This window comes from Triturus cristatus, chromosome 7, assembly GCF_964204655.1.
Source record: "Triturus cristatus chromosome 7, aTriCri1.1, whole genome shotgun sequence".
Taxonomy (NCBI): Eukaryota; Metazoa; Chordata; class Amphibia; order Caudata; family Salamandridae; genus Triturus; species Triturus cristatus.
In genome coordinates this window covers 597,690,448-597,718,416 of record NC_140590.1, presented here as the reverse complement: position 1 = coordinate 597,718,416, position 27,969 = coordinate 597,690,448, and the positions used below count along the sequence as shown (strand labels likewise).

The 27,969-nt window shown below is 45.1% G+C and overlaps 1 protein-coding gene across 2 annotated transcripts in view; it reads right to left on the bottom strand.

Moving 5' to 3' along the window:
• TOM1L1 (target of myb1 like 1 membrane trafficking protein) overlaps nt 1–27,969 on the bottom strand; it is a 665,925-nt gene that overhangs the window by 605,358 nt on the left and 32,598 nt on the right. The window contains exon 1 of one of the 2 annotated variants that reach the window (XM_085617157.1): nt 17,118–17,472. The exons of the other annotated variant lie outside the window; for it this stretch is intronic. Within the exon in view, the coding sequence (XP_085473283.1) occupies nt 17,118–17,175 (58 nt within the window). The 5' untranslated portion in view covers nt 17,176–17,472. Of the gene's footprint in view, nt 1–17,117; nt 17,473–27,969 lie in introns of those variants that run through there. 2 annotated transcript variants of the gene reach the window in all.

The window sequence follows — 27,969 nt, the reverse complement described above, 5'->3', positions numbered from 1 at the left end:
TTACCCTCTGATTACTACATTTGTTTGCTGAGCTTCAGTGCGGGTTATGCGTTTAACCTTTTACTACTTTAGGGGTGGTGAGCCTTGAGCTCTTCAGAATCCCTGATATATGTTTTCTATGTCTGTTTACTTACATTAGTACAAATTAGCATTCGGCCTAAGGAAAATACCCTGTTTAAAATGCAGCGTGGTATGTGCAAAAGTGCTTTGTGCATTGAGCGCCATTGGGGGCAGTGAACACGATTTGTTAATTTACATGCAGGTTGCCGTACAACCTAAATGTTTTCCATTTTAAAATGGAATATGTTAATTCAGTTCCCTCTTATATTATCATAGGAATCATTAGCTCTAGCGTGTGAATTACCTGGGACCGAGATGTTGCAGCTGTTGGGCGGGGCAGGAGCACACCAAGTGCTCGAAATCTATCTGACCCAGGGGCAGCACATCCGCGGCATTTAGACCCTGCCAATGTGCGGCATTTAGCATGCACACAGCAAAAGGATCATTATTTGTCAGTGTTTTCATTACTTATGTCTATGGACCACAGTATGCAGGCTTAACCCTCTGGTTCTGAAGTTGCGCAGCCCAGTATGCTATAATATAAATACGAGCTATAAGAGGTTTAGGGGTTAGTTTCTCTAACAAGTAAAATAGCAGACCCCTGTCTGACGGGCTTCTGGAAATGTTGGGATTAATCGTTTCATTACATGTATGAGATTATATGATACCCTGGAATGTCCAGTGTAGGGGAATGTGTTTGGGCTATAAATTCCTTTAATGGAATTGATTTTTGGTTCGGATATATGTCCCCCATGTGTCAGAGTTGTTATCACTGTAGCAGTGAAAGCAGTACAGGGCAGGGTTGTGTTCGGTATGGGCATAGAGGTCGTGTAATTTGAGCTTTGGCTGCTAACTTAAGGTGGTCCTCGCTTACCTCCGCCAATCATGTCAATGGCCAGCTCGCACATGTCCCCATGTGTATTTCTCAGTCTGGGTGAGGCAACCTGCTATAGAGTTTAGACTGGATGGGGGCCGGCTCAGTCAGGCTGCCTTCCAGATCCACGTGTAGTTAGTGTAACCTCCTGGATGACAAACGTACTTTTAATAAATTAGAATGTTGTGTGTGTGTGTGACCTGAGGAGAAATTATTTTTGTTTACTATTTCTTCTATATCTCCTAAAAGCAATCACATAATGTAGGTCATGTGCAATTATTTTACTTACTATGGGTAAACTATACAAAACAATACTTCCGGAAGCTTCCCACCCGTATTTATCTCAAAAGTGAAAGTCACATGAAGGCCTATTAACAGCAGCACAGTTGCCACCGATAACAATCTTGCTGTTACACTCCCACTTTTTAAGTAAAACTAACTCCATTTCATTTTCGTACCTCAAACCACATGTTAATTCAGATGAACTGTGATATACAACATTTTCAGCAATGCTATATGGAAAACTCTTCCTTTCAATAAAGCTGCCCTCTTCATTGCCAAAAAGTGCTGCTAGGCACCTACCTTGTAATTGTGGTCCACATGTTTATTAAATATGGAATGACAGAAGGCCCTCTCATAATGAAAACAGGCATCGGTAGCACTGCTATAGTAATGGCATTCAAATTAAAAGACAAATGCAGCTATCTGTAGAGCTCTAGAGCCACACTGTAGGGGTTTGAGCTCCTTTATCAGGGTAGTGGGCTTTGAATGTGAAATTAGTGCACACCTGCGTTACTGTGCTTTGAAAAGAACTGAAGGGCTTCCCAGCGCTACAGAGCTTTGCATGAGACAGAAGGGCATTTCTCATTAGTGTTTTGTACTTTCAGTGGAGCAGTTAGGCACTCCAGAGCTACTTTGCTTTGAATGGAACGACAATTCTCACCAGTGCAGTTTTACTTTCGGAGGGACAGTAGGGCACCCCAGAGCTACTGCGTTTTGAAGTAGATAGTAGGACACTCTAGGGCTGCTGTATTTGAATTGAACAGTAGAGGACTCCAGTGCAACTGTGCTATGAATAGGGCGGAAGGGCACTCCAGGTTTATAATGATGTGAGTAGAACAGTTGAGTTTTTTCAGTGCTACTATGATTTCAATCGGAAAGTAAGGCGCTTCTCATCAGTGCAACTGTACTTTCAGTGGGACAGTGGGGTTCTCCACGGCTCTCCATGGCTAATGTGCTTTGAATGGGACAGTTGAGAGCTCTGGTTCTAGTGGACTTTGATTGGGACTCTAGGCCATTCCAGTGCTACTGTGTGTTGAATGGGACAGTATCACACTCAAGCGTTACTGTGCTTTGAATGAGGCAGTATGGCACTCCAGCACTATTGTACTTTGAATGGGACAGTAGGGCCCTTTTTTGCAGTTTTATATAGCTACCTATGTTGTTATATGACATCTCTTTATTAATGTAATAATTGCACTTTCACAATTGCTTTATTAACCTTCCTGCTTTCTCAAATTTGCTTGAAAATGCACCATTTGTCCACTCTTTTTTCAAATTTTCTTTGGGGGGGAGAACCCCCCCGAACTCCCGTAGGTTGTTCAGATTCGTTCACTACGCTAGCTCACCACAGTGCAGTATGCCAATAATGTTACGCCCCACGGTTCTTGTAACATTTACCCAATCCAATGAAAATGGCTAAATATTCCCATTTGTTAAAGTTTAATTTTGATATTCTGTTCTGCTAGAAATGGTATTTAAAAACAAATTACATTTTACACTGTCCGCCAGTGTATACAAACGTCTTATGCTCGATGTGAGGCCATCTTTACTATATGCTTGAACACTTACTTAGAGCCCCATTACAAATAACTGATGCTGGGATGTTAATTCTGCACCTCAAGAGATATAGATACCAGGGTCCTGCTAACTGTGAAGGTGCGGAATTAATGGTGATTCCAGGTAGAAGCCTGATTAATGAGGAATTACTGGGGGAAATTGGTAATTCTGGGTTTGATTCTCCCAGTAATTACTCATCCTCCCTCCACCCCCATAGCCCCAGCTATTTTGGCAGCTTCATGCAGCCAAAATTTTCAGGGGAAACATGACAGAGTTTCCATAGACTATGTACCACCTAATGAGAATTCCAGAAGTGGCCAGTAACAGTTACCAGCTCCATTTGGAATTTTGAAACAACTTCAGTGCATCAAATGGAAATATGAAAGTGTAGGTACTCATTATCCCGGAGTATCTGTTTGCTCCTGAGATGTAAATGTGCTCTCCCATTAAGAGTATTGGCAGTCTGCTGAGGAGCATAGGAACTCTCCCTTATATATTAAAGAAGTGCAGGGACTCTGTATCTGCACTCATAATGAGGCCCGAAACATTGACATACTCAGAAGTGGAACTGTAATCTAAATCCATACAGAGATACCACATCTGTGTCACTGGGGCAAAAGATGCCCACTCCTTGTCTTTTCTATTAAGTTAATCCATGGAAAAGAAACAGCAGAAAGTTAGATACGTTTGATGTGTAGGTGTGTGTGTGTGTCGATAGAGAGAGTAAAACACTGCTGTTGTGATTCAGCTAATGCAAACATGTGAAACCTCTCAAGTCGGCCAGTTATGGTATGCAGGACATACAATGCACAGCATAAAGTGCATTTAAAAGCATATTCTTTACATATCTCAGTTGCCAGTAAATGGTCATATTTCAGCTAACGGTGCTCCATTTTTTATTTCACTAAGAATGAATAATGTAATATCATTCATTATTAGTGTAATAAAACTTTGACAGTAAACAAAGAGTGAAGCCCTAACTGAGGTCCATAAGATCGAGCTGTCACTGTGTTGCTGGCACTGATTTTGCCACCTCTGAGGCCAGGGATCACAAAGCCAGTTTCAGCGATTACAAAGGGCAAGCCAGGGGCCAGGGGCCAGAGCTGCCACCCCTGGTGACTCCTAAATGATGCCCCTCGTGTACTAATCATATATTATTGATCCCAAATAATGTACTAATGTATTCCTCTTACGCAGATAATTGAAATATTGATAGACACTATTTACCAAGTAAATTAGAAATCCAAAGGACATGCTTTGCGTAATTTATTAGCTAGTTGAGTTGCCTGTATTTAAGTTTTCTTTTGTTTTATGTTTCAATACATAGCTAATTTGGAAAATCCACTTCTATTAGAAATTGACTCACTGTGAATATTTGGATGATGTGTCCAAAATAAATGTATCCATACTAATATGTATGCAAATATATTTTTAAAGGAATCATAAACCTGCCCTGTCTTCATGTGAAAAATTAAAGTTGCCCAAAAACAAATTAAGTCCCACAAAGGAAAGTGATACCTTTCTATTGCTCCCTAAGTAAAAAGAAATGTGAGTATTGTTCATGCAATTACACGTATAACTGAATGCTAGTTACTTTGTGCCCCAACCTCCCACCACATTGCTGATAGGGATGGTAAATTTGAAATGTACATATTTTATACCTTGGCCTAGTAGGTCCAGAATGTTTGATCATGTTTCTGGATTTCCTGAACATATTTGTATGCCCCACATCATAGTCTGCAATAGTGTGTTGAACAAATGGTTACCGATATAAATAACAAACAACAATGTACTGTTTTCTTACTTCCTCAGCTCTTGAGCACATACGTTATTGAATCTTTATATAGTCTGAAAAGTTGCTCACTGCACAAAATGAGGCGTTCATATGTGAGTGGAGCTATGAAAAGGAAAAAAAATCTGAAGTAAAACAGAAGCTTGCAAAGCTTCAAAAAGTAACTTCATTTTTTACGGTACAATCGAAATGTTGTACTGATAATGCGGCGCAGTCTCAGTATAAATGAGATGATCTTGTTGCTAATGAGCCAGTAAGAGAATATACTGAGGATGTATCTGTTTCCACATCCTCTAACATTATAGATTTACAAACTACTGCCGGAAATGCTTCTCAGAGTATGATAACAGATGACAGCCAATGTTCACAAATTCCACAACCAACAGCAGTGAGCTACGCAACAGATCCTGCCTTATGGAATCCTATCACAAAAGTAACACGATCATATTGGGTTCAAAGAGGGCCTTCAACCTGTCAAAATCAAAATAGTGATTTTTCCAGTTCTGCTCGTGTTTATCAAATTGGAGAAAAGAAACACAAGCGGAATTTATCCGATGCTGCTTTCAAGCAGCAACTGCAAAATGGGGAATTTGTAAGTCGTACATGGCTATTATATTCTCCTTCACAAGGAACAGTGTACTGTTTTGCTTGTCGTTTGTTTTCTAGCACAGATTCTGCCTTCAGTAGATCTGGTTTTAACGACTGGAAGCATGCAGCCTGTCGGATTTCTCAACATGAAGCTTGCCCTGAGCATCAAAAATGCATGTTAGTATACACCACCCATCAAAAAGAAACTGGTAAAATTGATTCTGAATTAGAGGAACAGATAAAACATGAACAAATATACTGGTAGCGTGTGCTGAAAAGAATTGTAGCAGTTGTTAAATTTTTAGCAGGAAGAGGTATGCCATTCAGAGGAGAAAACCAGATGATAGGATCACTGCACAATGGAAATTATTTGGGGATTTTAGAACTTCTAAGCCAATTTGACCCGTTTCTTGAAGAACACATCAGGAAATATGGAAACGCTGGAAAGGGCAATCCCTCATACCTATCAGCAACAATTTGTGAAGAATTTATCGCATAAATGAGCAAGACATTTTTCTCTGCAATAATATCAGAAATAAAAGAGGCAAAATATTATTCTCTCAGTGTAGACTCCACTCCAGATGTGTGTCACATCGATCAGTTGACATTCACTGTGAGGTATGTAAAGGGTCACGTACCAAAGGAGCGTTTTTTGGAATTTATCTCCATTCATGGTCATGGGGCAGAGTATCTTGCTGTAGTGAAATTCCTAGAGCGGGCTGGTATTCCATTATCAGATTGCCGTGGTCAGTCATATGATAATGCATCCAATATGTCTGGTCAATTTTCGGGCTTACAGGCAAGACTGAAAGAGATCAACGAATTTGCTTTTTATGTGCCATGTGCTGGCCATTCTTTGAACCTGGTGGGTATAAAAGCGGCTGAGTGCAGCATGCAGGTTGTGTCTTTTTTGCCTTTGTTCAAATTTTGTACACTTTTTTTGCTGCTTCTACTCATCGTTGGGATGTGCTACTTCATTCTGTAGGCCCAGATCACAAGGTTGTAAAACGCTTGTCTGATACTCGATGGTCAGCTCATGCAGATGCCCTCAATGCATTGTGTGGTGGCTATGAAAGAATTAAAGCTGCTCTTGATTCACTGACAAATGATCACATTCAGTCAAAAGATACAATGCATGATGCACTTAGTCTCCTTAAAAAAATGGACAAGCTGGAAACCATTTTTTTGACCATTCTCTGGAATTACATACTAATGCATTTCAACGAAACAAGCAAGACTGTACAAAAAGATGTTAACCTATCTGTTGTAGTCAACATTATTCAATCTTTGAAGTCTTATGTCCAAGAGTTGAGAGACCAATTTGATGACTATGAATGCAAGGCAAAAGCTCCTGATACTCATTACAGCGATTTTGGAAAGCATACTAAACAACGAAGCAGTAGACAAACTCGGTTTGAAGGACCCTCTAGTGACACCGTACTTGAAGGGCGGAACAAATTTAAGGTAGAAGCATACTTACCGATCATGGATGCTCTGATTGATGGTTTAACACGGCGAAGCGAAGCATATAGAGACCTAAATAATCGGTTTGGCTTCTTTATAGAATTAAAAAACATGAACACCAAAGAAATCGAAGGGTGGTGTGAAAAACTTGCCTATTTGTACTATAAAGACCTGAACAAATCTGATCTCATCAAGGAATGCCAGCAGTTCAAACATTATCCTGTACACAAAAATGAAAAAATTTCAATGTCTTGTGTTTACAAGAAAATAAAAACTGATAAACTGGAGAACACTTTCCCTAACATTGAAATTGCACTGCGAATATTCTTGTCGATGATGGTCACAAACTGTAGTGGTGAAAGGTCCTTTTCAAAGTTGAAGCTCATAAAAAATGAGCTACGTAATCGAATGCTACAAGCCAGACTCAATTCTCTGGCTCTGCTGAGTATTGAGTCAGAAATGCTCCAAGAAATAGAATTTGCTGATCTGGTTAATGAGTTTGCTGCTAGCAAATCCAGAAAGAGATGCATACTTTAAGTAGTGCCTTACAGGTGCCTAATATTGTACAGAGATGCTCCAAGGTTTGACTTAGAAGCTTTAATTTGCAGAAACACACAGTGACAGTTTTGGTATTCATTGAATCTAAGTAAATATTCATAGAAACACATTTACCTTCCTCTTTTCTAAAAATCATCTGCATTAAGATGTTTGACTTCTACATCCTAAACTGCACTTAAAATACCCCAAGATGCTCTGGAATCACAGCACATTGTGCACTTATAGCATTTGACATTATATGACAAGAAAAACTGACAAATGGGAAGAAGATCCAAGAACAAAATCACTTTGAATAATGTTCGCAAGAAAATACCAAAACCGTATTCTATGTGACAAACGGCATTGTCAAAATTCAAGCCAACAGCATAGAGTTCTTGTACTCAATCTTGCCTATTTCATCCTTCTCCAACTATAAAACAACCAAAGAGGGCCTGACCATTCAGGAAAACAGCATGGATGCCTTGCAGGCATCTCTAAGACTGAATAGACCTGAAAAATGGTAAATCATAACTAGGGTCCATCTGAGCATCATAAACTTATTGTCAGCAGTTCACAAAAGCCTATAGCTTTCTATGGTCTATAACTTTCTACTTATCATTGAAACTTAATTCAAGCCTTTGATACAGGCAGCAAACATTGCCTTCAACAAAACTTCCAAACCCAGCAGCTTTTATGTTCAATTCCTCAAAATTAAAATAGAACTCCTTAACACAATTACTGCACAGGTCAGGTGTAGGTAACAAGATTTGCAGAGATACAAAATGAGGTCCAACAAGGATATTTGTTCAATCATGTTCTGTTAAACCTATGAACCATGATATATATGATATCATCCAAACAACCACCTATTGCACAGAACACGTTGAAGAAGGTTGAACGCCAATGCTTTTCTGTATTTATTACTGTTTGCTGTCAGCCTATGCAATAAAGTTCATCCCAGAATCAACATTGTTAAGGCCTTAAACAATTTGAATTTTGCTAGAAAATGGGACAACATCACTCTGGCCTACTTCAATAATGTTATATGTGATACCTAGAGTGCCTGAGAGAGTGGCCTAGCACAACCAGAGGGCCCCACTGATCTTCATTTGTCTTCAGGTGTGGATTCAAGTAACATAATCACTATAAAATGTAATATAAGTAATTACAGCTCATTTTTCTTCTTTCTTTTACTGTTTCATACATTTTGAATGTATCATTAAATATTGCGTGACATAACAAGGGTGTGAATGAACGTAAAATGGACAGTGAATTCAAAGTTATTCCGAACAGGGGCCCCCAAAATATGTTTGGCCCAGGGCCCCCAAAATCCTTAAAATGTCCCTGCACTCCACTCCATGCAACTACACTCCACTTTATGCAACCCCACTCCACTCTACACAACTGCACTCCATACAACTACATTCTACGCCGCACCACTCTAAGCTACAAAATGCCACTCCACGCAACACCACTCTGTACAATGTCACTCCATTTAATGCCATCCCGCTCTATGCTGTTGTTGTTGCGTAAGGTTTATTTCGACAGATAATGTCATAAAAGCTATAGAAAAATGCTTTAAAATACAAACAGAATAAATGTAACATACAACAACCTAAAACTTATACAAACAGACAGTACAATAGAATAGGATATCAGACACACGACACATAACACAATTGCCATATTCAATTGTTTTTCAAATTGATACACCACATATCGATATAAATATACATTATATACAATAAAAATAGGATAAAAAGCTGTACAATAATTCATCTTAGTAATAATCTTTATAGTGGGCTCTGTTGAGAGCATTACTTTTGCTTTAGGGGTTTGAGCTTCCATAGGATAGCAGCAGAAATTAACAGATAAAGTGCTTGTGCATGAGGTCTGGTGTTGTGGCTTGGCCAAACAACCTTAGAGTCGTACAACGATTTCATCACAGCCTAGTTCAGTTGGTGCTGTGCCGCTCTTTGGAATACTTTCAATCTAATAAGCTATGCCTGGCTGAGGAACTTTGCCATGCAACAAGCAAAAAGCGGTCTGGGATTGGACCTAAGGATATGCAGGGCTGCCTGGTAGTCCCGTGTGCCCAGTTGCTGACAGATCAATTTTAGCCACTTAGCCCACAAGATGTTATATGCCGGGCAGGCGAACATAACGTGGGCAGAACTTTCTTGCGGGGCTCTGCAACACGGGCAGTCTTTTGATTTCTCATTACATGAGTGCCATTTCGCTGTCATCTCACAGACAGGGAGAGTTCCGAACTTAAAATGTATATACAGCATCCTGTCCCTAGGGATCTGGATTATATCTAAAAAAGGCTCTAAATGTCTGTTTTTTTAATGTAGATAAAATTCTACTGTTAATCTGCCCAGATTGGGTTTGCAGCTTTCCCGTTGTTCCACCCATTCCCAGTACAATCGTTTGAGCTTGTCTTTCCTTGGGGGTTCTTGCCTTTCCCAATAATCTTGAAGCCCCATAGCTGTCAGCAATTTTCTAACAGTTGAGATCCAACCTACTTTGTGGCCAGTATCTAACCGGATGATCTCAGTAAGAGCTTCAGCATGGGGGAGAAGCTCTGGGGTTCGCCTATTGCGAGCCCAGAAGAGCAGTGGGAGCAACCTGGCAATATCTCCAATCGACCGCCTACCCATATCCAGCAATAAGGGGGTGAGGGAGATGTTTTGAGGTAGCATCACCAGGCCTCTGAGAAACTTATACTCAGATCTGTGAGATCATCAGCCTTCTCAAATCCCTGGACCTCTGCTCCGTAAAGGGCTGAGCTGACTGCTTTGGCGTCGTAAACTTGAAGGGCAGGGGCTACCGGCCTAGAATGTGAGGAGCGATGTTCTTTCCCCAGCGCTCCAACCACTCGTTTGTGCCCCAACAGCATCTTTGCTAGGTGGGGCCTCCATGACATTTTGTTAGAGAGTCTAGATAGTCGAAGGTGTCTACCCTTTCCAAGCAAAGGGCTTCTCCTGTATGACTTATGACAGTTAAAGGCCATGAATTTGGTCTTCGAGGTCTTTATGGCCAGACCCTGATTGTCACAAAAAATTTGGAACCTGTTTAGTAGGCGCTGCAGCCCGGGTGGGGTCTTAGATATCAGTAGAGTGTCATCGGCGAATATCAGTGTTGGTACCTTTTCGCCCCCCAGAGTTGGTGTGTCTGCTGGATCTTCTTGCAGAAAGCCAATCACCTCATTCATGTAAAGAGAGAATAGGGTGGGGGCCAGAACACAACCCTGTGAAACTCCTTTGTTGATGGGGATGCGTTCTGTTAATTGTCCTTGTGCCCCATCTAACCTGGGCGAAGTTGCCCTTGTGTAGCCGGATCAGCGGTTTAAGGATGAAGGGGGAATACCCCTCTCACTAAGCATTGAACACAACTTATTTCTAGGGACCAGGTCAAAGACAGTCTTTAAATCGATAAATGTGAGATAAAGACTGCCCTTGCCAATCACCACTACCTTCCAATGGACTAGGAGGAGTCACCTGGTTCCAGTTTTTGGCCTGAAGCCAGCCTGGCACTGGGAAAGGATGGCTTCGTCCTCAGTCCATGGCTGAATCCTCTGCAGAAGGACTCGACCAAAGACCTTCCACAGAGCATCAAACAAACTAATGGGTCTGTAATTGGAAGGATCATCTCTGGCTCCTTTTTGTAGATTGAGACCACCTTGGCGCTCCTCCAAGACCTAGGGACCAGAGCTCCACTGGCTATAGCATTTGCTAGGAGTAGAATATAACATGCCCAATTGGAGGGGTCAGCGAGGAAGAGATCGCCTGGCAGGCTATCTGGTCCTGGTGCTTTGGAGGGCACTATTTTGTTTATTGCAGCCTTTAACTCCGCTAGGTCAAAGCACTCATCATCTACAAAGGACCCATTTAAATCATCTGACTCCACAGATAGGGTGGCCTCCGATGTTGAGTAGAGTTTTCTAAAATGATCATGCCATACCTGCCCCGTGATGTGGTTTGCAGATGGGCATGCCCATGATTTGTTCCCCCAGATGATTAAATTCCAAAACAGAATGGTATTCTTGGCTGTACATGCTTCCTTAAGTTCCTGCCAGTGCAAATCATCCCATGCTAACTTTGCCTCCTGTAAGACTGCTTTATAGGACTTCCTGGCAGATTTATGAGGGGCTGGTTCTTATCTTTAATTGCTACTGCTAAGATCTAATTTTTTGCCTACAATTTTTTTTGTACCACAAGTATGACCCTTTTGTGGGCATACTAGGTTTTTTGCCCAAGTTAGGGACTTGGAAATATGAACTAATTCGGTTGACGGTGCACAGATGGACCTTAGGTACATCCGTCAGTCTAGTTACACTATAGGCGGCAGCCTCGAGCTATGATATGCCTACGACTAAATCGTGATTTATGCCAGCGATCTTAGTATCATGCAAGATTACCTTCTGCCATTTCAAGAACTTTTTGCAGTTTGAGGGAATTAACTCTCTGGTAGAAATCAATAGTGAATTGCGCCCATGATAGTAGGGTGCCTCCCACAGGGGTTTCAAAGTTAATTAGAGAGGGTATGGTCACTCTCTGTGGTAGTACCCACGATCATATCGACCATATCCCCCCACAGTTTCACATCAAGAAGGATGAAGTCAATCCGGGGCAGGCAACTGTCTCTATTATAGGTATTAGCACCGTGTTTGTCTGATGGTGACCTACCATTAACTGCACTCAGACCATACTCTATAGTGATAGCATTCAACTGGAGTGCCTGCTGCATCCATCGCTTAACTGGAGGTAGGTCTAGTTGGGGGACTGCCCATCTGTTATCATGTTCTTCAGTTCCCATTAGATCTTCATTAGCCAGGGGTTCAAAGGTGCAGTTAAAGTCTCCTGCCACCACCACTCTGGCATGGGGTGAGCAGTTGGCAAGCCATTCCTCCAAAGCTGAGATAGTGGGGGAGAGTCTGTCCCCTTTTGTCCCCCTCGCATAAACACTGAACAGTTCAATTGTGCCCCCCCCCCCTTGGCCCCGTAATGCTGAGCCCCAAGATATCTGGGCTCAAGCTTTTTTGACGGATGATTCAACAGTCGAGCAATATTCACCCAAATGGTCAGTCCCCTGACGGGCGGCCTCTCCCTGATAAAATTGCAGGTGAATGGATACAAGCATGACCAGATTTGTGTGGCAGAACCAGACTCCAGGTCTCTTGGAAGATACAAACATCAAATCCTTCCACTAATTTGTTCCAATGGAGTATTGGCATTTTGCTACTTAGCCCGGCCACATTCTATGATAAAATCCTCCGCTGCTGATGGTGTGCCAGACCAAGTGCAACACTTTGAATAGGGATGGAATTGCTAGTTAGAGGATGAGCTGGTGTTTGCAGAGTTGGGCACGTGAACTGGTCATTACCCTCCTCTTCTTGGGTGGTGATGTTGTAGCTGCTTAGTCCTGCCTCCCCCTGAGAACTATCTTCTTTATGGTAAGGCATGGTCTGCAGAGCTAGAATTCCAGGGGGGCTAACTATATAGTTAGAAATAATGGTGGTTAAAACAGAGTTATGTAGGGCTATGTTCTGTAGTCAATCATTATCCTCCAATAAAGAGCTACTTGCTAGACAAGTTGATAGTTGGAGGGATGATGGCTTGCTCTGATCGTGAATAGGAGAGTGCCTAAACTGAATAGAGGATCCGTTGGGGGGACAGGTTGTAAATTCAGGGCAAAGAGGTTTTCCACCAGCTTGGCCCCCTTGAAGGCAAGTTCAATGTAGTTGAGTGGATAGATAGAAGAGGTACACCTCCGAGCCCTGGAAATGTTGTCTCTAATTACTGAGCACCAGCCCCTGATGTGGCGGATCCAGTGGATCACTTTATTAGTCAGAGATTCTCCGCTCTCGTAGCCATTCTTTGTATTGACTTTACGAACATTAGTCATGTAGATTTTCTAGGTATGTAACGGAGGTATGGTGGCTAGAGGGGCCGACTGATATTGGCCACTGTGAGAAAGATGCTGAACACCCAGTGGGGGTATGGCCCTGATCCTTTTAAAGAATCTTGTACAGCCACTGGGTTCTGGAATTTATTGTGAGGAATATTGTTAGGATTGTTAGTTCGCTTTTCTATGGGGTCAGGTGAGTCTTGCCTATGGACAGGAATGGCAGGAGTGGCAGGGTGGTGCGAAAAGGAACCATGAGGGGCAATACCTATTCCATGTAGAATTGGCTTTTGCGTCACGCAAAAATTGTAAGGAGGTTGCAAATAGCGACTTAATGTGTGGGTGCCATTCTTTAATCAAAATGGATCAGTCTGCAATAATCTTTTAACTTAAGATGGTTAGTCCTTCTATCATGGATCTCATAGAACCTATCTCAGTTCTAACCATATTTATAAGATAGTGTGTGTCTTCTAGTTTGTGTACTCAGCTGGTCATAACTGTGGGTGGAGGGGGAGGCTGGAATGTATCACCGTTGTGATCATCGGTTAGGTCCTGGAGAGGCAAGAATCTATTTGCGCAATGAATTGTGGGCTCAAGCTGCTGGGTATCAATATCAGGGGCGTTGAGGGAAGTAGTATAAGGTTGGCATAGCTCCGCAGTATCTAGCATTATCCTCTGCGTCGCTGTATGCGTCTTCTTAGAAGATGGTCTTTGAAACATTGTTGGGATGGTAGGCATGCGACTTGAGCTGGAGATAGACCAAGGGTTTGGGGCTCGGGGAGGGGAGGGGAGGGTATTGGCCGGGGGGGGCTACCTAGGGTGACATGCGCAGTTTGATCTTCCCTAGGATGCCTTCACACTCGCTGATAAGAGTGTCAATGCGATCAAAGACACAATTATTGTTTGGCTGTTTTGACAACATACTGGCCTTTTTCCCTTTCCCTACGTGGTTGCCACCACCTCCACCTAAGCCCTTCATTGATTTTCTCTTCCCCATCCCTCAGAGCCCAGAGACCAGCAATACAAGGGAATCAGTACACAGATAGTAGGTTAACCACACACTCTGATGAGAGCACAAGAGTCACACAAGAGTCCCAATGGATTGTCCCCAATGAATAGCAGTATGGTCCTCAGTAGTATCTGTATATTGTGTATCTGTATATTGTCAATAAATGGTGATAAAACAGCAGGAAAAACAGTACCTTAAGGGGCGGATGCTGGCAAACAGCGCGATCCTTGGGTCAGATGTAAAGAGGGTGGCCCTGCTGGTGACGTGAGTTGCGGCGATTGGCCGCGGTGCTACCTGGGGCTCTGGGTCCTGCCCACCATCCATAACCCACAATCCCATTCCACATAATTCCAGTACACTCAAACCACATATTTAATATCCATATAATTTTACAGCATACCATGCCATATAAACCCACTACACAAATCCAATCCACGCCACACTATGCCATACCACAAATTTAACTAGCTAATCCAATCCAATACACATAATTCCACTAAGCACTACATACATATATTCCATAAGATATAGGTACCCTTTATAATGCCAATAGCTATAACTCAAACAGATGTGAGAAATATTGCAATGCCAATAGCACAAACTTTAATTAATGTGAGACCTATTGCATTGCAAATGCCTGTTATGAAAGGAATCCGTTTGTTTAATGCCTCAACCAGGAGGCGCCTTAATGCATAGGTTTAATGCTCACCTAACACTTCCTGTAATACTGGAAAATGGCTTTGTAGTGCAGAAGCCACTATCCTCTCCTAAGGAGGTTACTCTCTGTGTTCCATTCCTCGAGTGGGGTGTTTCTTGCACCCTTCAGGGTTAATGTTGAGGACATATCTATGCAATAACTGGTCCAATAGACTTCTAATATCCAAGTGTCTGGCGTAGATTTTTCCCAGGAAGTCTTGAAATGTCGGTGATACTTTACTGCCAGCTTTACTCCCTTAGCCTTGAAAAGTAGGACTGATTTTTGATTTGCGGAAAAGAACACAATAGGATATCTGCATTCTTGCCTGGAAGATCCTTTCTTTAAAGGTCTTGTAGGCTTTCTATTCTAACCAATTGACAGTTAGTCCCACCTTTTGAATAGTAGAAATTAAGGTTGCATTCATCTGTGCCTCTTCTGACTGATTTGCATATGGCCATGTCTAAACTGGGATGGTGGAGCGAGCTAAAGAATGATGATGGATTAAACCCAGATCAGTTGACTGGGGATGGGTGTTTGATTTGCTCAAACGCTCCGTCCATCATTCCCTTTGGTATCGCTTTCTTCTGCAGTCTCAGGCATGCAAATGTCGCCTGGTTGTGATATATTCCCCTGCTGGTGGAGCTAATGTTCTCAAACCACCCAAATAAATACCTAATGGTTACTCCACTTGTTTCTGTGTGCCCTCAAATAGGAATGCAGACTCTTCGCCTTCACCCATCACCTAAAAGAAGGCCTAAGAGTCCTCAGCGAGGAACTGCAGCGCATGTGGCATCGGTGCGGACCCTGAGAAAGAGTTTTATACCGAATAAAGTACATATAATCATAGCCATGTAGTATGGCATGTTGACCCTTTCCCCGTCCTTCCATTGCAGAAGAATCATTGCAAAACATGTCTGCCTTGAAGCATCAGCTTGCTTTGAAACTGTTTCTGGTGATAGCCACTGTCCCTTCGGCTTAAGAAAACTTGTATTTCTTCTCGTGGGCCTTGATAGGTGCCACATCCTCTCTCAAAAGGGAAGCTCCACTTTGCTTTCCACTGTCTCTTCTGCTGTGCTGGAGCAAACCTTGTAGCTAGGTGATTAAGTAGGGGAAATAGGTAAACTGTATATGCTACCAGTCTCCTCCATATGCCTCGCCAAATCTGACACCTGTTTTCAGGAAGATTATCAGTCCACGCCCCCTTGTGCTACTCCACGGTACCCTATGTTTCTTAACCAATGGCTGTTAGCTCTCCCCCAAGTCAAAGGATGCTAAAAGGTGGACTTGTTCCTACTGGAATGAGTACTTCACTAATACTCTCTATGACAGAGCAAAATGATTAAAAGGTACATAAAGCTGCATTACTCCTTTACATTTTTGGTTCACGCTTCCTCTGCACTGGCACAAACTTGGAACCGTAATGCAAAGACACATGCTCAACTGAACCAGTACATTTAATCCGTCACACTTCCATCACTGCACCATCTGTCACCCAAAATGCCCATCGAAGTTGCTACCAACCACACACTTGCCTCACTGGGGATAGGTAATAAAGCAACAGAATTGTGGGGCAATGGCTGCTGTAAGTTTTCGGGATTGTGGTGGGTGGACCTTGAGAGTTTGACAGATACTGCTGTGAATCTGTGAACTAATCAAAAGTGGGGACTGGAAAGAGGAAAAGGAAGGATGCAAAGATGTCAATTAGCAATAGCCCCTTCGTCTACCCCTGGAATTTTGATGGAGCAACATCCCTGGGATAACTTGGATACAAGTGTTCCTTATAACTGAGAAACATATGATTTTCTTCACTCTCCCTTAATAAAACCGGAGGCTTTGGCTATGTTAAACTTGTTTTTTTAATTCTGTCTACTGAATAGTGTATATAAAAGTCTGAATAAGTAGCATGTCGAAATACTCAATTAGCTCCTAAATCAACCCAGAATCATAAATCACCCAACAAAACAGTGGCTTGGTGACATTGTGATGGCATATGCGAATAGTCAAACATTCCCTGATACTACTGTTACAGAAATAAGTATGATTTGTAATGCCAAGATGACTACAGTAACAAGGATTCGCCAAACACTTTATGGTAAAGAGACAGGCGAACGAAAACACGTTCCTTCCAGGCGTGGCTCCTCCCCCTTCCCACCTGAAGCCCACCTGTGTTCTAGAGCGTGCTGGTATCAAATATTACACATTCCATCGCTTTACTATTTCATTTACTCCTTGCTTAGCTTCGCTTTAAATAACAGGAATGGATATGCGTTGCTCATTAACGATGGAGTTTCCTGTACAGCTCTGGTCGGGCGCGCCAGTGCCTCACTTGACAGAGATCTGTGAATCTTACCGATCAGGTGTCCTACGTGTGTGCTGAAAGGATCCTTTGAAGTCTTCCCAAAAGCCATGGCTGCGTGAATCCAGATTTATGAAAGAAATGACAAATCCACCTAGAGACAAGATGTCAGCAACTGGGTCGTCCCGGTGACTTTATCTGCCCTGAACTTTACCCAGCGCTCAGAGCCGGGGTGTGCACGCACTGGGCGCGGAGGGAGGGGCCGGAACGAGAGGCGTGCAGAGGCTGCGGGGACCAGGAAGCGGCAGCGGGTACAGCACTGAACGGGCACCTGGCACACAGAGGTCCTGTTGTGTAAATAATGATCACCTGCGAGGGAGGAGGCAGAGGTGTTCACAGCGTGGAAAACAAGCACCTGGCTGCGATTCGGCTTTAGTGACTACCGGAGGACTGACGAGGCGAACCTACTTGCCGAGCGCGTCATACTGGAACATTACAGGATATGATAAACGTGCAGCAGGGGATACAATCACAAATTCGTCTCCCTTCTTAATTAGGCAGTGAAATGTAATTTCGCCAGAATCACATTGTAAGTAGCATGACGCACACTTTCCCTTTCACCCCTGTCATGACATCACAAAACGTGACGTTATCATAACCATTACCACCAATCACTTCATAGGAAGTGAAATCACACTATCATTGGGTCTGATGGCAATGCTCGGTGTTTATTTATCAATTACATTAAGAGCACAACGTCCTGGTGCGAAGCCAGAGGAGTGCTGTATACTCACAACAAAGCCAAATATTTGCAAAACGACACTGTGAACCCTGGCACAGCAAACGTCCTAAAGCAGAATAAAGAAAAAGTAAGAAACAATAACATAAAGGCAACCTTTGATGTTTTGACATCAAGAGGAGTAATATTGAGGATGTGGCTATAAAAATGTCACATCATGTATAAAATTAATACAATTTTAAAATGCAACCGAAGTGTCGAGCTGAAAATCTCTGAGGCAGCAATACTGTGACCTACCTAGCACATTATTTCACAAGTGCTGACCGTACCAGTATGGCATCCTCTTCCTGGAGGGTGTCTATTATGTTTTTGGTTACTTTTCTCCCTGGCAAAATAAAATTCAGCTGAAGGCACGGATCCAACCCCTTTTAGCACGGTTGACTAGTGTTCCAGTGTCTAAGCCAAAATACAATGCCTGTGTAATAGCAGATAGTTGTTCACCAACTGAACAGTTCACCACCTTGCTGGACGCTGTCTTCTCATTTGTCCCCTCCTTGTCCATGTTATGTCTGTTAAATCGTCGGCTAGTGTGACGATAGCAGTATGTGGGTAGGAGGGCAGCATGCGCTCCGGGATCGGGGAATGATTAAACACACACCTACTCCACGCTTACGCTTCGGTGCACTGACCCGGATCATCCGGTCCGGCCCCCATTTATTATATGCATCTCTTCCGGGTCACAGCCCAGACCACCCTCTCTGTGATCAGGGGGGTGTTCCCCATAAACATAACATTCCTCCTTTATCATGGCAAAACAAAAACAACAAAAACACCGGTTGAAAAACACTCCAGTATAGAGAGAGAGAGAGAGAGAGAGAGAGAGAGAGAGAGAGAGAGAGAGAGAGAGAGAGAGAGAGATAGAAAAGAACCCAAATGCATTTCTTTTCCTTAGTCCATCACAAAACCTCTCAGTCGAGACGACACTGCTGGATTGGCCCGGAGATGATATCTTTGTCCGCCTCGACCTTCACTCCCGTCTCTACCGCCTTCAGCTCCAGCTGCCCCTGACAAATGTTCCACAGCTGCCCCGGACATTGGTGGGGCTGGCCCAGGTGAGACACTCTCCTCGTCGAGGGCGTCACCCGTCGGTTCGCCATCCTCGGACTCTGGCACCACCACACTTGGTCGCACCGGACACTGGTACTTTTTGAACTGGGAGATGTTCCTGGTGACTGTCTCGTGATCCCTCTGGGCAGTGACCATTGTGCCCTTGACCATCTGAATCACCCAGGGCTCAGGTTCGAACGGAAGGGAGAACTTCCCTCATGGATGGCGATTCTTCACCAACACCAGGTCACCTGCCACCAACGATCTGCTCCCGGCATGGCGCCTCTTGGACATGCGGTCATTCTTGGCCCGCCTCTGCCGAAGGCGTTCGCATACTTGACGATGTGCAGGCGAGGATGGTGTCAAATGAGGAAACACATCATTCAGCACCCGTTGATTGCACAAGAGACCGGGGCTGGCCATCGTTGTAGAGTGAGGTGTAAGTCTGTATTCTTACACGAAAGTGTACAGGGCACATTCCATGTTCTGTTCTCGGGACATTGCTATCCTGAGTACTTTGTTTAGGGTGCGCATGAAACGCTCGGCCTCGCCATTGGCCTGTGGCCACCGGGGTGTGATCTTCACGTGTCGAACACCTCTTGATCGGAGGTATTCAGAGAACTCGTGGCTGGCGAATGGCGGACCATTGTCTGTGCGTAGCTCCTTGATTAGCCCATGGCTGGCCATGATTTTCTCGAAACGAGGTATTGTGTTGCTCGCAGTGATTGAGTCCAGTATCTCAACCTCGGGGTATTTTGAAAAGTCATCAATGACGACAAGCATGTGTCGGCCATCCGGTAGGCTCCCAAAATCGGCACTCGCCCGGTGCCACGGGTGAGGAGGTATGTCTTCCGTCAGTATTGGGGCTGGCGGATCAGCGGGCCCCACCGCTTGGCAGAGCGCACAGGACCGGACAGTCCTCTCCACCACACTGTCCAGATCAGGGAATCACACCTTGCTCCTCAGACGTGATTTTGTCTTTACCACACCTTGGTGCGCAATGTGAGCTAAGTCCACCACTCGCTGCTGTAGTGACCTGGGGATAACCAGACGCGTGCCTCTCATCAGACATCCCTCGGGGGACACGGCCAATTCGGAACGGACATTGTGAAGAGCTTTTAACGCCATTTGTGCATCATCCGTTCGGTGTGTCAGGTTCTCCAACAGGGGATGCCATCTTACTGATCCAACCGCGGATATCACCATCTCCCAGCAGTCATCCCGTTTGGTCGCTTCCAGGATGTCCTCTAGCCTGATGGGCAGAGGCCGAGAGCGTTCCACCACCAGCCTGACATATTCCTCCGTCTCCTGCGCTTCAGACTCCTCTTCTCGGGTAACTGGCGGGCATGTCTGGATAGGAAGTCCGCCGGATTTTGTGTCCCTGGGCGGTAGACCACTTTGAATTGGTATTCTTGAAGCTGCAGGATCCACTTTTCAATTCTTGGAGGTGGTTTCGACGACACGCCCATGAAAAGAGGAATCAGCGGTTTGTGGTCAGTGTGAACCGTGAATGGCTGCCCATATAGGTATAGGTGGAAATGACGACACCCCCAATGGATTGCAATCGCTTCCTTTTCTATGTGTGAGTATCTTTGCTCTGTTTCTGGCAGAGCTCGGCTCGCGTAGGCTACCGGGGCCAACTCTCCGTCCAGTTGTTTCTGAGACAATACGGCACCCAAACCAATGGGGCTGGCATCCACCGACAGTTCGGACTCCCGGGCGGGGTCAAAATACGCTAAGGTGGTTTCGGCGGACAAGGCGTGTTTGGTGTCCTGAAAAGCCTTCTCCTGAATGGGACACCATTCCCATGTGGCGGCATTCTTCGTGAGTTCTCGTAGGGGCGCCGTTAGATTCGTTAAGTTTCGGATAAAACGACCACAATAGGTGACCATGCCTAGGAAGCTTCTCACTCCGGTGACTGTGGTCGGGGCAGGTGCCGTCTGAATGTCACGAACTTTCGCTGGGTCGGGTGACACTCCTTGTTGTGAGAAGTGATATCCAAAAAACGCTATTTCTTTTTTTAGGAACTCGCACTTTTCGCGATGCAACGTAAGGCCACTGTCCTGGAGCCTCTGGAACACGCATCGTAGACGGTTCATGTGTTCCTCCAGAGTCGGTGCGTGTACTAAAATGTCATCACTGACGTTTATGACCCCTCTGAGGCCAGCCAATACACCTCTGATGGTATCTTGAAATACTTCCGCCGCGCTGGACACTCCAAAGCTGAGGCGCTTGTAGCGGCGCAGACCCACATGGGTGGAGAAAGTGGTTATGGCCCTTGACTCGGGATCCAGCAGGAGTTGATGGTAGCCCGCCCGAAGGTCCATCTTCGAGAACCAGTGTGATCCGCTGACCTCCGCAATGATGTCATCGACCGTGGGTGTCAGATGGCGTTCCCGCTTGATGGCATGATTCGGCAAACGCATATCCACGCATATCCTGACTTCACCTGGTTGTTTCGGTTTTCGGGCTATCACAATGGGGGAGACCCATGGTGTCGGTCCTTCCACTCTCTCGATGATGTCAGCGGCCTCCAATTTTCTTAGCTCCTCTTCGACCTTCGGCCGCAGATGAAACGCTACTCTCCGATGCTTGAGAGCGACTGGTTGTACTGATTGGTCTATGTGAAGCCGTACCAGGTAGTCCTTTAAGCACCCGATACCGTCAAACAGGTCTCGAAATTCTTCCATCAGTGACTCAACATTCTCCACGTGCACAGCGAATGCAAACACCACCAGTTGCAGATGTTCTGCCGTACGACAGCCCAGCAGCATTCCAGCACCTTCCTTGGTGACGTACACCTTTGTGCGAACGGAACTTGACTCGTGGGTGATGTCGGTGGTGAAGACGCCTAACACCGTGAGTGGTGTGCCGGAGCCATAAGCAAACACCTGTATGGACGTTGGCTTCAAGATGGGCTGTATCGGGAAGGATCTCAGCATGGACTGGGCCATTATGTTTATGGACGCACCTGTGTCAATCAGCACCGGCGTCAGATGTCCTGCAATCTTGACGTTACACTTTGGGACCCTCCGTCTCGGACATCCATCAGGTTGTAGGGCGTGAATTACATGGACCGTGCCTTCGTCCTCATCGTCATCCATATCGTCTTCCTCAGCCCCCTGTTGTGGGGCATCCACTGCATTGATCTGCCGACCTTGTTGCCGCTGACGTCCCGCAGAGCGGCACACTTTGGCTAGGTGATTCAGACGGCGACACGCCGAACATCTTTTCCCTTGAGCAGGGCATGGACCTTGGTGTGGGTACGACCCTCCACACATGTAGCAGGAACGAGTTGAGGGTGGTGGTTTGCTGTGTTCCGGTTTCTTTGTAGACGCTTTCTTCGAGGTAGTCGCCACCACCGCGTTCACTGGCTCTGTCTTCACTTGCCGTTGAAGGGCCGTCTCCATATGTGCGGCGCGCACTTTGGACAACTCCTTAGACCGGCCCATGGTGAGAATGTCGGCCATGGAGATTCCGGGCGTTTCGAGTACCTTTTCTCTCAACTTAATGGACGAACATCCCTGGATGAACTGTGCCCACAGCTCGTCATCTGTGTCCGGTAGGGTACAGGTGCTTGCCAGTTCCTTCAAACGAGCATAGAAGGTGTCGACCGATTCTTCCGGCTGTTGTCTAGCTTGTCGTAGGAGAAAACGTTCGTAATCTGGGTTTGCTAGGGGTTCAAAATGTGCGGTCAAGGCTGCTTTGAGCGTAGCATAGGTATGGGGAGGGCCGGCTTCCACCACGGATTTTCCCAGTCGGTGAATGGCAGGACCACCCAGATGCAATAGCATGGGCCGATGTCTTTCGGGCTTTAGGCCGACTGCGGCAAAATAGTTCTCCAGGCGCTCCAGCCATTCTTTCCACTTAGCCACCTGTGCGGACGGCGGGCCGTCCACTACGAACGCTTCAATCGGGGGCACCGTCGTCATCCTCACGCTGACTGGTCAGTAGCCTTGATTCAGCCGGCGCAGGCTGACCTGGACATGACAGAGGACGTGCTCCGGGAGTGAACGCAGTCAAAATAATTAGCACCCGCACCTCCGGCTCAGGCAGCAGCAAGACTTCGGCCTACAGGCACTCATCAGCCAGGCTTCAGGTTATGGGCGTCCAGCGTAGGTGATTGCGCCCCACGTTTCAACCAGTGGTATTAGGATAGACTCCCTGGGCGAGACTCAGCAGTCATGAACACCCCGTCTCTCCCAGCAGCCCATTCGCCACACTGATGCATCCACCACGGTCAGCAGTCCACTTCACAGGGCACACACACGTGAACTAACCAGGGAGAGCAGGCTGTAGGTGGCTTCCTTCTTTGCAGCACCTCCGGCACTCACTCGCGTGTTAGGATGCAGCCAGGCAGCAGGTTAGACGAAGAGAGCGCCCCCACATGCGCTCGTTGCGAGAGATACGCAGGCACGTGCGCGTGCGCCGTCACCGGGACGTGTTCAGCCCTGTCGCGGGCCCTGTAGAATACTGCACCGGGAGGTGGCAGGGAGCAAAAAGTTGCAGGCCTCGTAGGCGCACTCGTGGGCGAGGCTCAGCGCTCCGCGTGGCAGCCGCCACCAGAGCGGGTCAGGCAGCGCTCCGGCGCTCGAAACACAACGGCCTCCGGGTGAGCAGGCAGCGAAGATGCAGCCGCCGTGGGTCGAGAATCAGGAAAGATCCCACCTTCGTCGCCAGTTGTTAAATTGTCGGCTAGTGTGACGATAGCAGTATGTGGGTAGGAGGGCAGCATGCGCTCCGGGATCGGGGAATGATTAAACACACACCTACTCCACGCTTACGCTTTGGTGCACTGACCCGGATCATCCGGTCCGGCCCCCATTTATTATATGCATCTCTTCCGGGTCACAGCCCAGACCACCCTCTCTGTGATCAGGGGGGTGTTCCCCATAAACATAACAATGTCCTTCCTCTTCCCTACCTGCAGGCTCATAAATCAATGTTTACTGTGCATCTGTCTCAGAGCACCGCACAATGGAGCAGGGAGGGATCTTCATAACCATTGCACCCAGACAGTTTAGATATGTCTTCCTGCAGCCTAAAAATGCAACACCTACTCAAAGGGGAAAGGGAATAGTCAACGTTCTTAATCTCATCTGAACAAAGGGATGTGGTAGATACACGTTCCCGACTTCACAGAGATACATAAAGCCCTGGCAGCATCATCTGGCGGGCCGAGGTTTGACTTGGGGACGCCACAAGCAAGCACGACCGTACTTTACTCCCGGACCTCTGCTGTTCCCAACTTTGCCGCACTTTGCACCCGCTCCCTGGAGGAGGGCGGGCAGATAAAAGGAGAAAGCAGGCCCCGCAGCACGGGACGCCACAAGCAAGCACAACCGTACTTTACTCCCGGACCTCTGCTGTTCCCAACTTTGCCGCACTTTGCACCCGCTCCCTGGAAGAGGGCGGGCAGATATAAGGAGAAAGCAGGCCCGCAGCTCAGGACGCCACAAGCAAGCACAACCGCACTTTACTCCCGGACCTCTGCTGTTCCCAACTTTGCCGCACTTTGCACCCGCTCCTTGGAGGAGGGCGGGCAGATATAAGGAGAAAGCAGGCCCGCAGCGCGGGATGTGTGCGGGACGTACCCGGGCGCAGCCCGGGCGAAGACTGGGCCAAGATGGGCCCGTCTTAGCCCGTCATAGCCCGGAAGAGGCTGGACCACATCTCCTGGTTTTGCTCCAAAATAGGAAAACCCCTTTTCGTAACTGCCAGCTGGAATGTGAGCTGGGACAATATTGACTTAAAAATCATCAAGTTGGAACTTTTAATGGACATGGTATTTTTTGGAAAGGATACATCTAGTTATTGGATACCTGACTTTTTATTGTGTGTATTTAATTTCTAATAGGTAAGAACTGTCTCGTCTTTTCTCTATTTATAACGGGGAAGAGATAAAATTCGAGTTTACAGAAGAAAAACTCGGAGGCAGGTTCCCGACAGACTTTATTAAATTATTTAACGGGGCCAATGGGGGCCATAGAGCAGCAGATCATCTCTGTGGAAGAAGTACTAAACACTGATAAGCGTAGCCCAGAGGTAAACAAAATTGTAGAAACAGTCGAATCAGGGCCACTTACCATCTCCTCGCCACAGGATACCCCACAAAGAGGTTTGGTTGAGACAAATGGGTGCGTACTGGATGCCTCTGATGAAATCTTTGTTAGTGATCAGGAAAGTGACTCACAACCATCACCACCAATCAAGCGCCCACGATAGGTAGATCTCCCCCAAATTTTAACAACGGTACAGAAGCCAGAGTTAAACCAAATAAAGCATCTAAAAAAACACCTAAGAAAGATAAGGCTCACCTTATGACAAAAGAAAAATTAAAAGTTAAACCCGGTGGGTGGGCTCAACGGCTTAATACGACTGAAAGTGATAAACTAAAACTCAAACTAGACTCACAAGATTCTTTTATTAGAGATACTCTGACAAATGTGACCATTAGAATGGGTAAAATTGAGGACTCACCATTAAAGTGTTTTGAGTTACAACAATCACTTATCTCTAACACTACCAGAATGCAAAATAGTAGGATAGATATAGAGGGTAAAATTTCGAAGCCACAACCTAGTAGTGGGGAACCTAACTTGAGTAATCGACTAACTAAAAGGAAGGTAACGGAGAAGAAAGATTACACCATGAATTCCACCCGGTCAAATGGTTCGTCTAACCCCGTAAGTACAGCTTTATTGCCCTCACCTAAGTTAAATAATGTCTTTCTCTCTCAGGACGATATTATAATCTGCACACCAGAGAGGATAAATGCTGGGCCACAACCATTAATAAGTCTCGAGGGTAGACGCATAAGAGCTCAAGCTACTCAGCCAAATCAAGAAGATCCCCTCACTCTCATTACATTAGATTTACCTTCAGCCGTCACGCCATATACGGTCATTCTAGCAAGCGTACCCAAACTTTCTAATGGGGTCGAAGAGACTTGGGATTCCCTAAGGAATAAATCCTTATGCTGGCTGGTTCGAAAATAGGTCAAACGGAATGGATTGTTTGCTGAGTTTAAGATGGCAAGAAGGAAAAGCTGGATAGGGAGAGGGTTGAAGAAGTTAAGTGGCGATTGTGTAGTTTTGACATTTACAACACCGCACTTTGTACAAATGATCCTGCATAGGGCAGGAAATCAGGTCCTTTCAAGAACTGCTATTAACATTCTCCCGTTGGGCTACTTTTACCAACCATTGACTAACATCAGCCCCTCAGACTTTTGCGACCTATAACCAGCAAATTACAATCATTTGTATAATTTACCAGTCCATAACAGGTTTGACAACCTTCCTGACCTAGAAGACGTGGACTGACTGTGTCTAGAACAAGTAAACCAGCAGACATTTGGGGTCAACTTCTCAGCCAAAAGTGCAGGTAACCAGAAGGGGGGAAAATTTAATGTACATCTTAATGAAGGGTCGGTGATAACACATGATCCCCCCATCAATGGGGAGGGCTTTGACACTGAACCCCCTGCCATCTTGACAACGAGTATTGTAAGTTCCACTATACCAGCTACATATATTAGGCCAGAGATCCATGACTTCTCCCAGCCCACGGCAACAGACTTTAATTTGGGACCAGTAGTAAAAGAATCAGGGGGAACGTAGCAGGTATAAAAACTAAGGTGAATAAGCAGGTATGGAGTGATTTTGTGAAAAAATTTGAAATAGTTAGTATACAGGAGACCTGGGCAGAGGGTCCGATTTATATAAATGGGTTTAGGATGTATCATAAGCCGGCTATTGCATCGACACATGGTAGAGCTAAAGGGGGGTTAAGCACCTTTGTATCAAACCATCTGAACTTGACAAAAATGAGGATGATTGGCGGTGACTCATATTTCCTGGTCCTGTTATTAGACGTTGATAAATCTTTGAGTATTGTTTTAGTGAATTTTTACAACAACGCCCCATATGAAAGACTCGAGGGAATATTGAGGTTGATAAGCGCTATTATACAAAATGGGAAACATCCTTTACCACGCAACCATTACAAGGCGGTATGGTTACATCGTGGTTTTTACAACGAAAGTCGTTACACCGACTTGCACTGGAGGGCGCTCTAAGCTAAGGAATAGTGTGAATTACTATTCCAACACCTTCCCTACTGTACGTAGACTGGAGTTGGAATAGTAATTCACACTATTCTTAAATCCAGCGCCCTCCAACGCAAGTTGATGTAACGACTTGCGTTGTCAAAACCGCGATGTAACATACCGCGTTGTGATGGTACGCGTTGTACCATCATACATCCATACAAAATAGTCAGGCCTCAATATCTAAAGATCTGTTTACAAGATGGGGAGGGTATTTTAACTGTACTGTATGTAAGCATGCAGATAATGGGCTCTGTTGAATTGCTAGCAACAATAATTTATCCTTTCAACACTTTGCTCATAGTTTTTATGGAGATATTTTGAATGAAATCATGTTTGAAGCAGACTTGGGTTTTGCAAACAGTTTATGTTTGACCATTTAACCCTACATTTAATGGACGGGGCATATTTTCAACCATAGATTTTATATTAGCCTCTTGTAGATTTGCAACAAGGATCGTGGACTTTAGCACACACGAAATTTCAGTGAGTGATCACTTTGCCCAGAGTTTGACAGTTATGATGAAAAGTAATATGGCGAGTATGAGAGATCATTCCACCCGAACTGTTGGGAACATAAACTTGATCAGGCAAAATGGTTATGCCCTGAAATGGGATAAATTAGACCCAGAGAAGTTTACAAATAAGATCATTACAAGTTGTAATGAGGCATTTATAGCCTGTTTAAATGAAGAATCTACATACAATGAGATCATAGCTGGCTTTTCGCTAATAGCTGAGTTTATTAAAAAGGATTTACAAATGAAGGATAATAAAAGAGTAGGGCAAAAAAAGGGATGGTTTGATACCAGGTGCACCAAAGCTTACACTAAGCTTAAAAACTCCCTACACAAAACAACAAAAAACTATGATGAGATTAGAGAAGCCAGAAGGGAGTATAACAGGACATTAAAATTAAGGAAAAGGTCGTTAAAAGATGAAGCATGGCA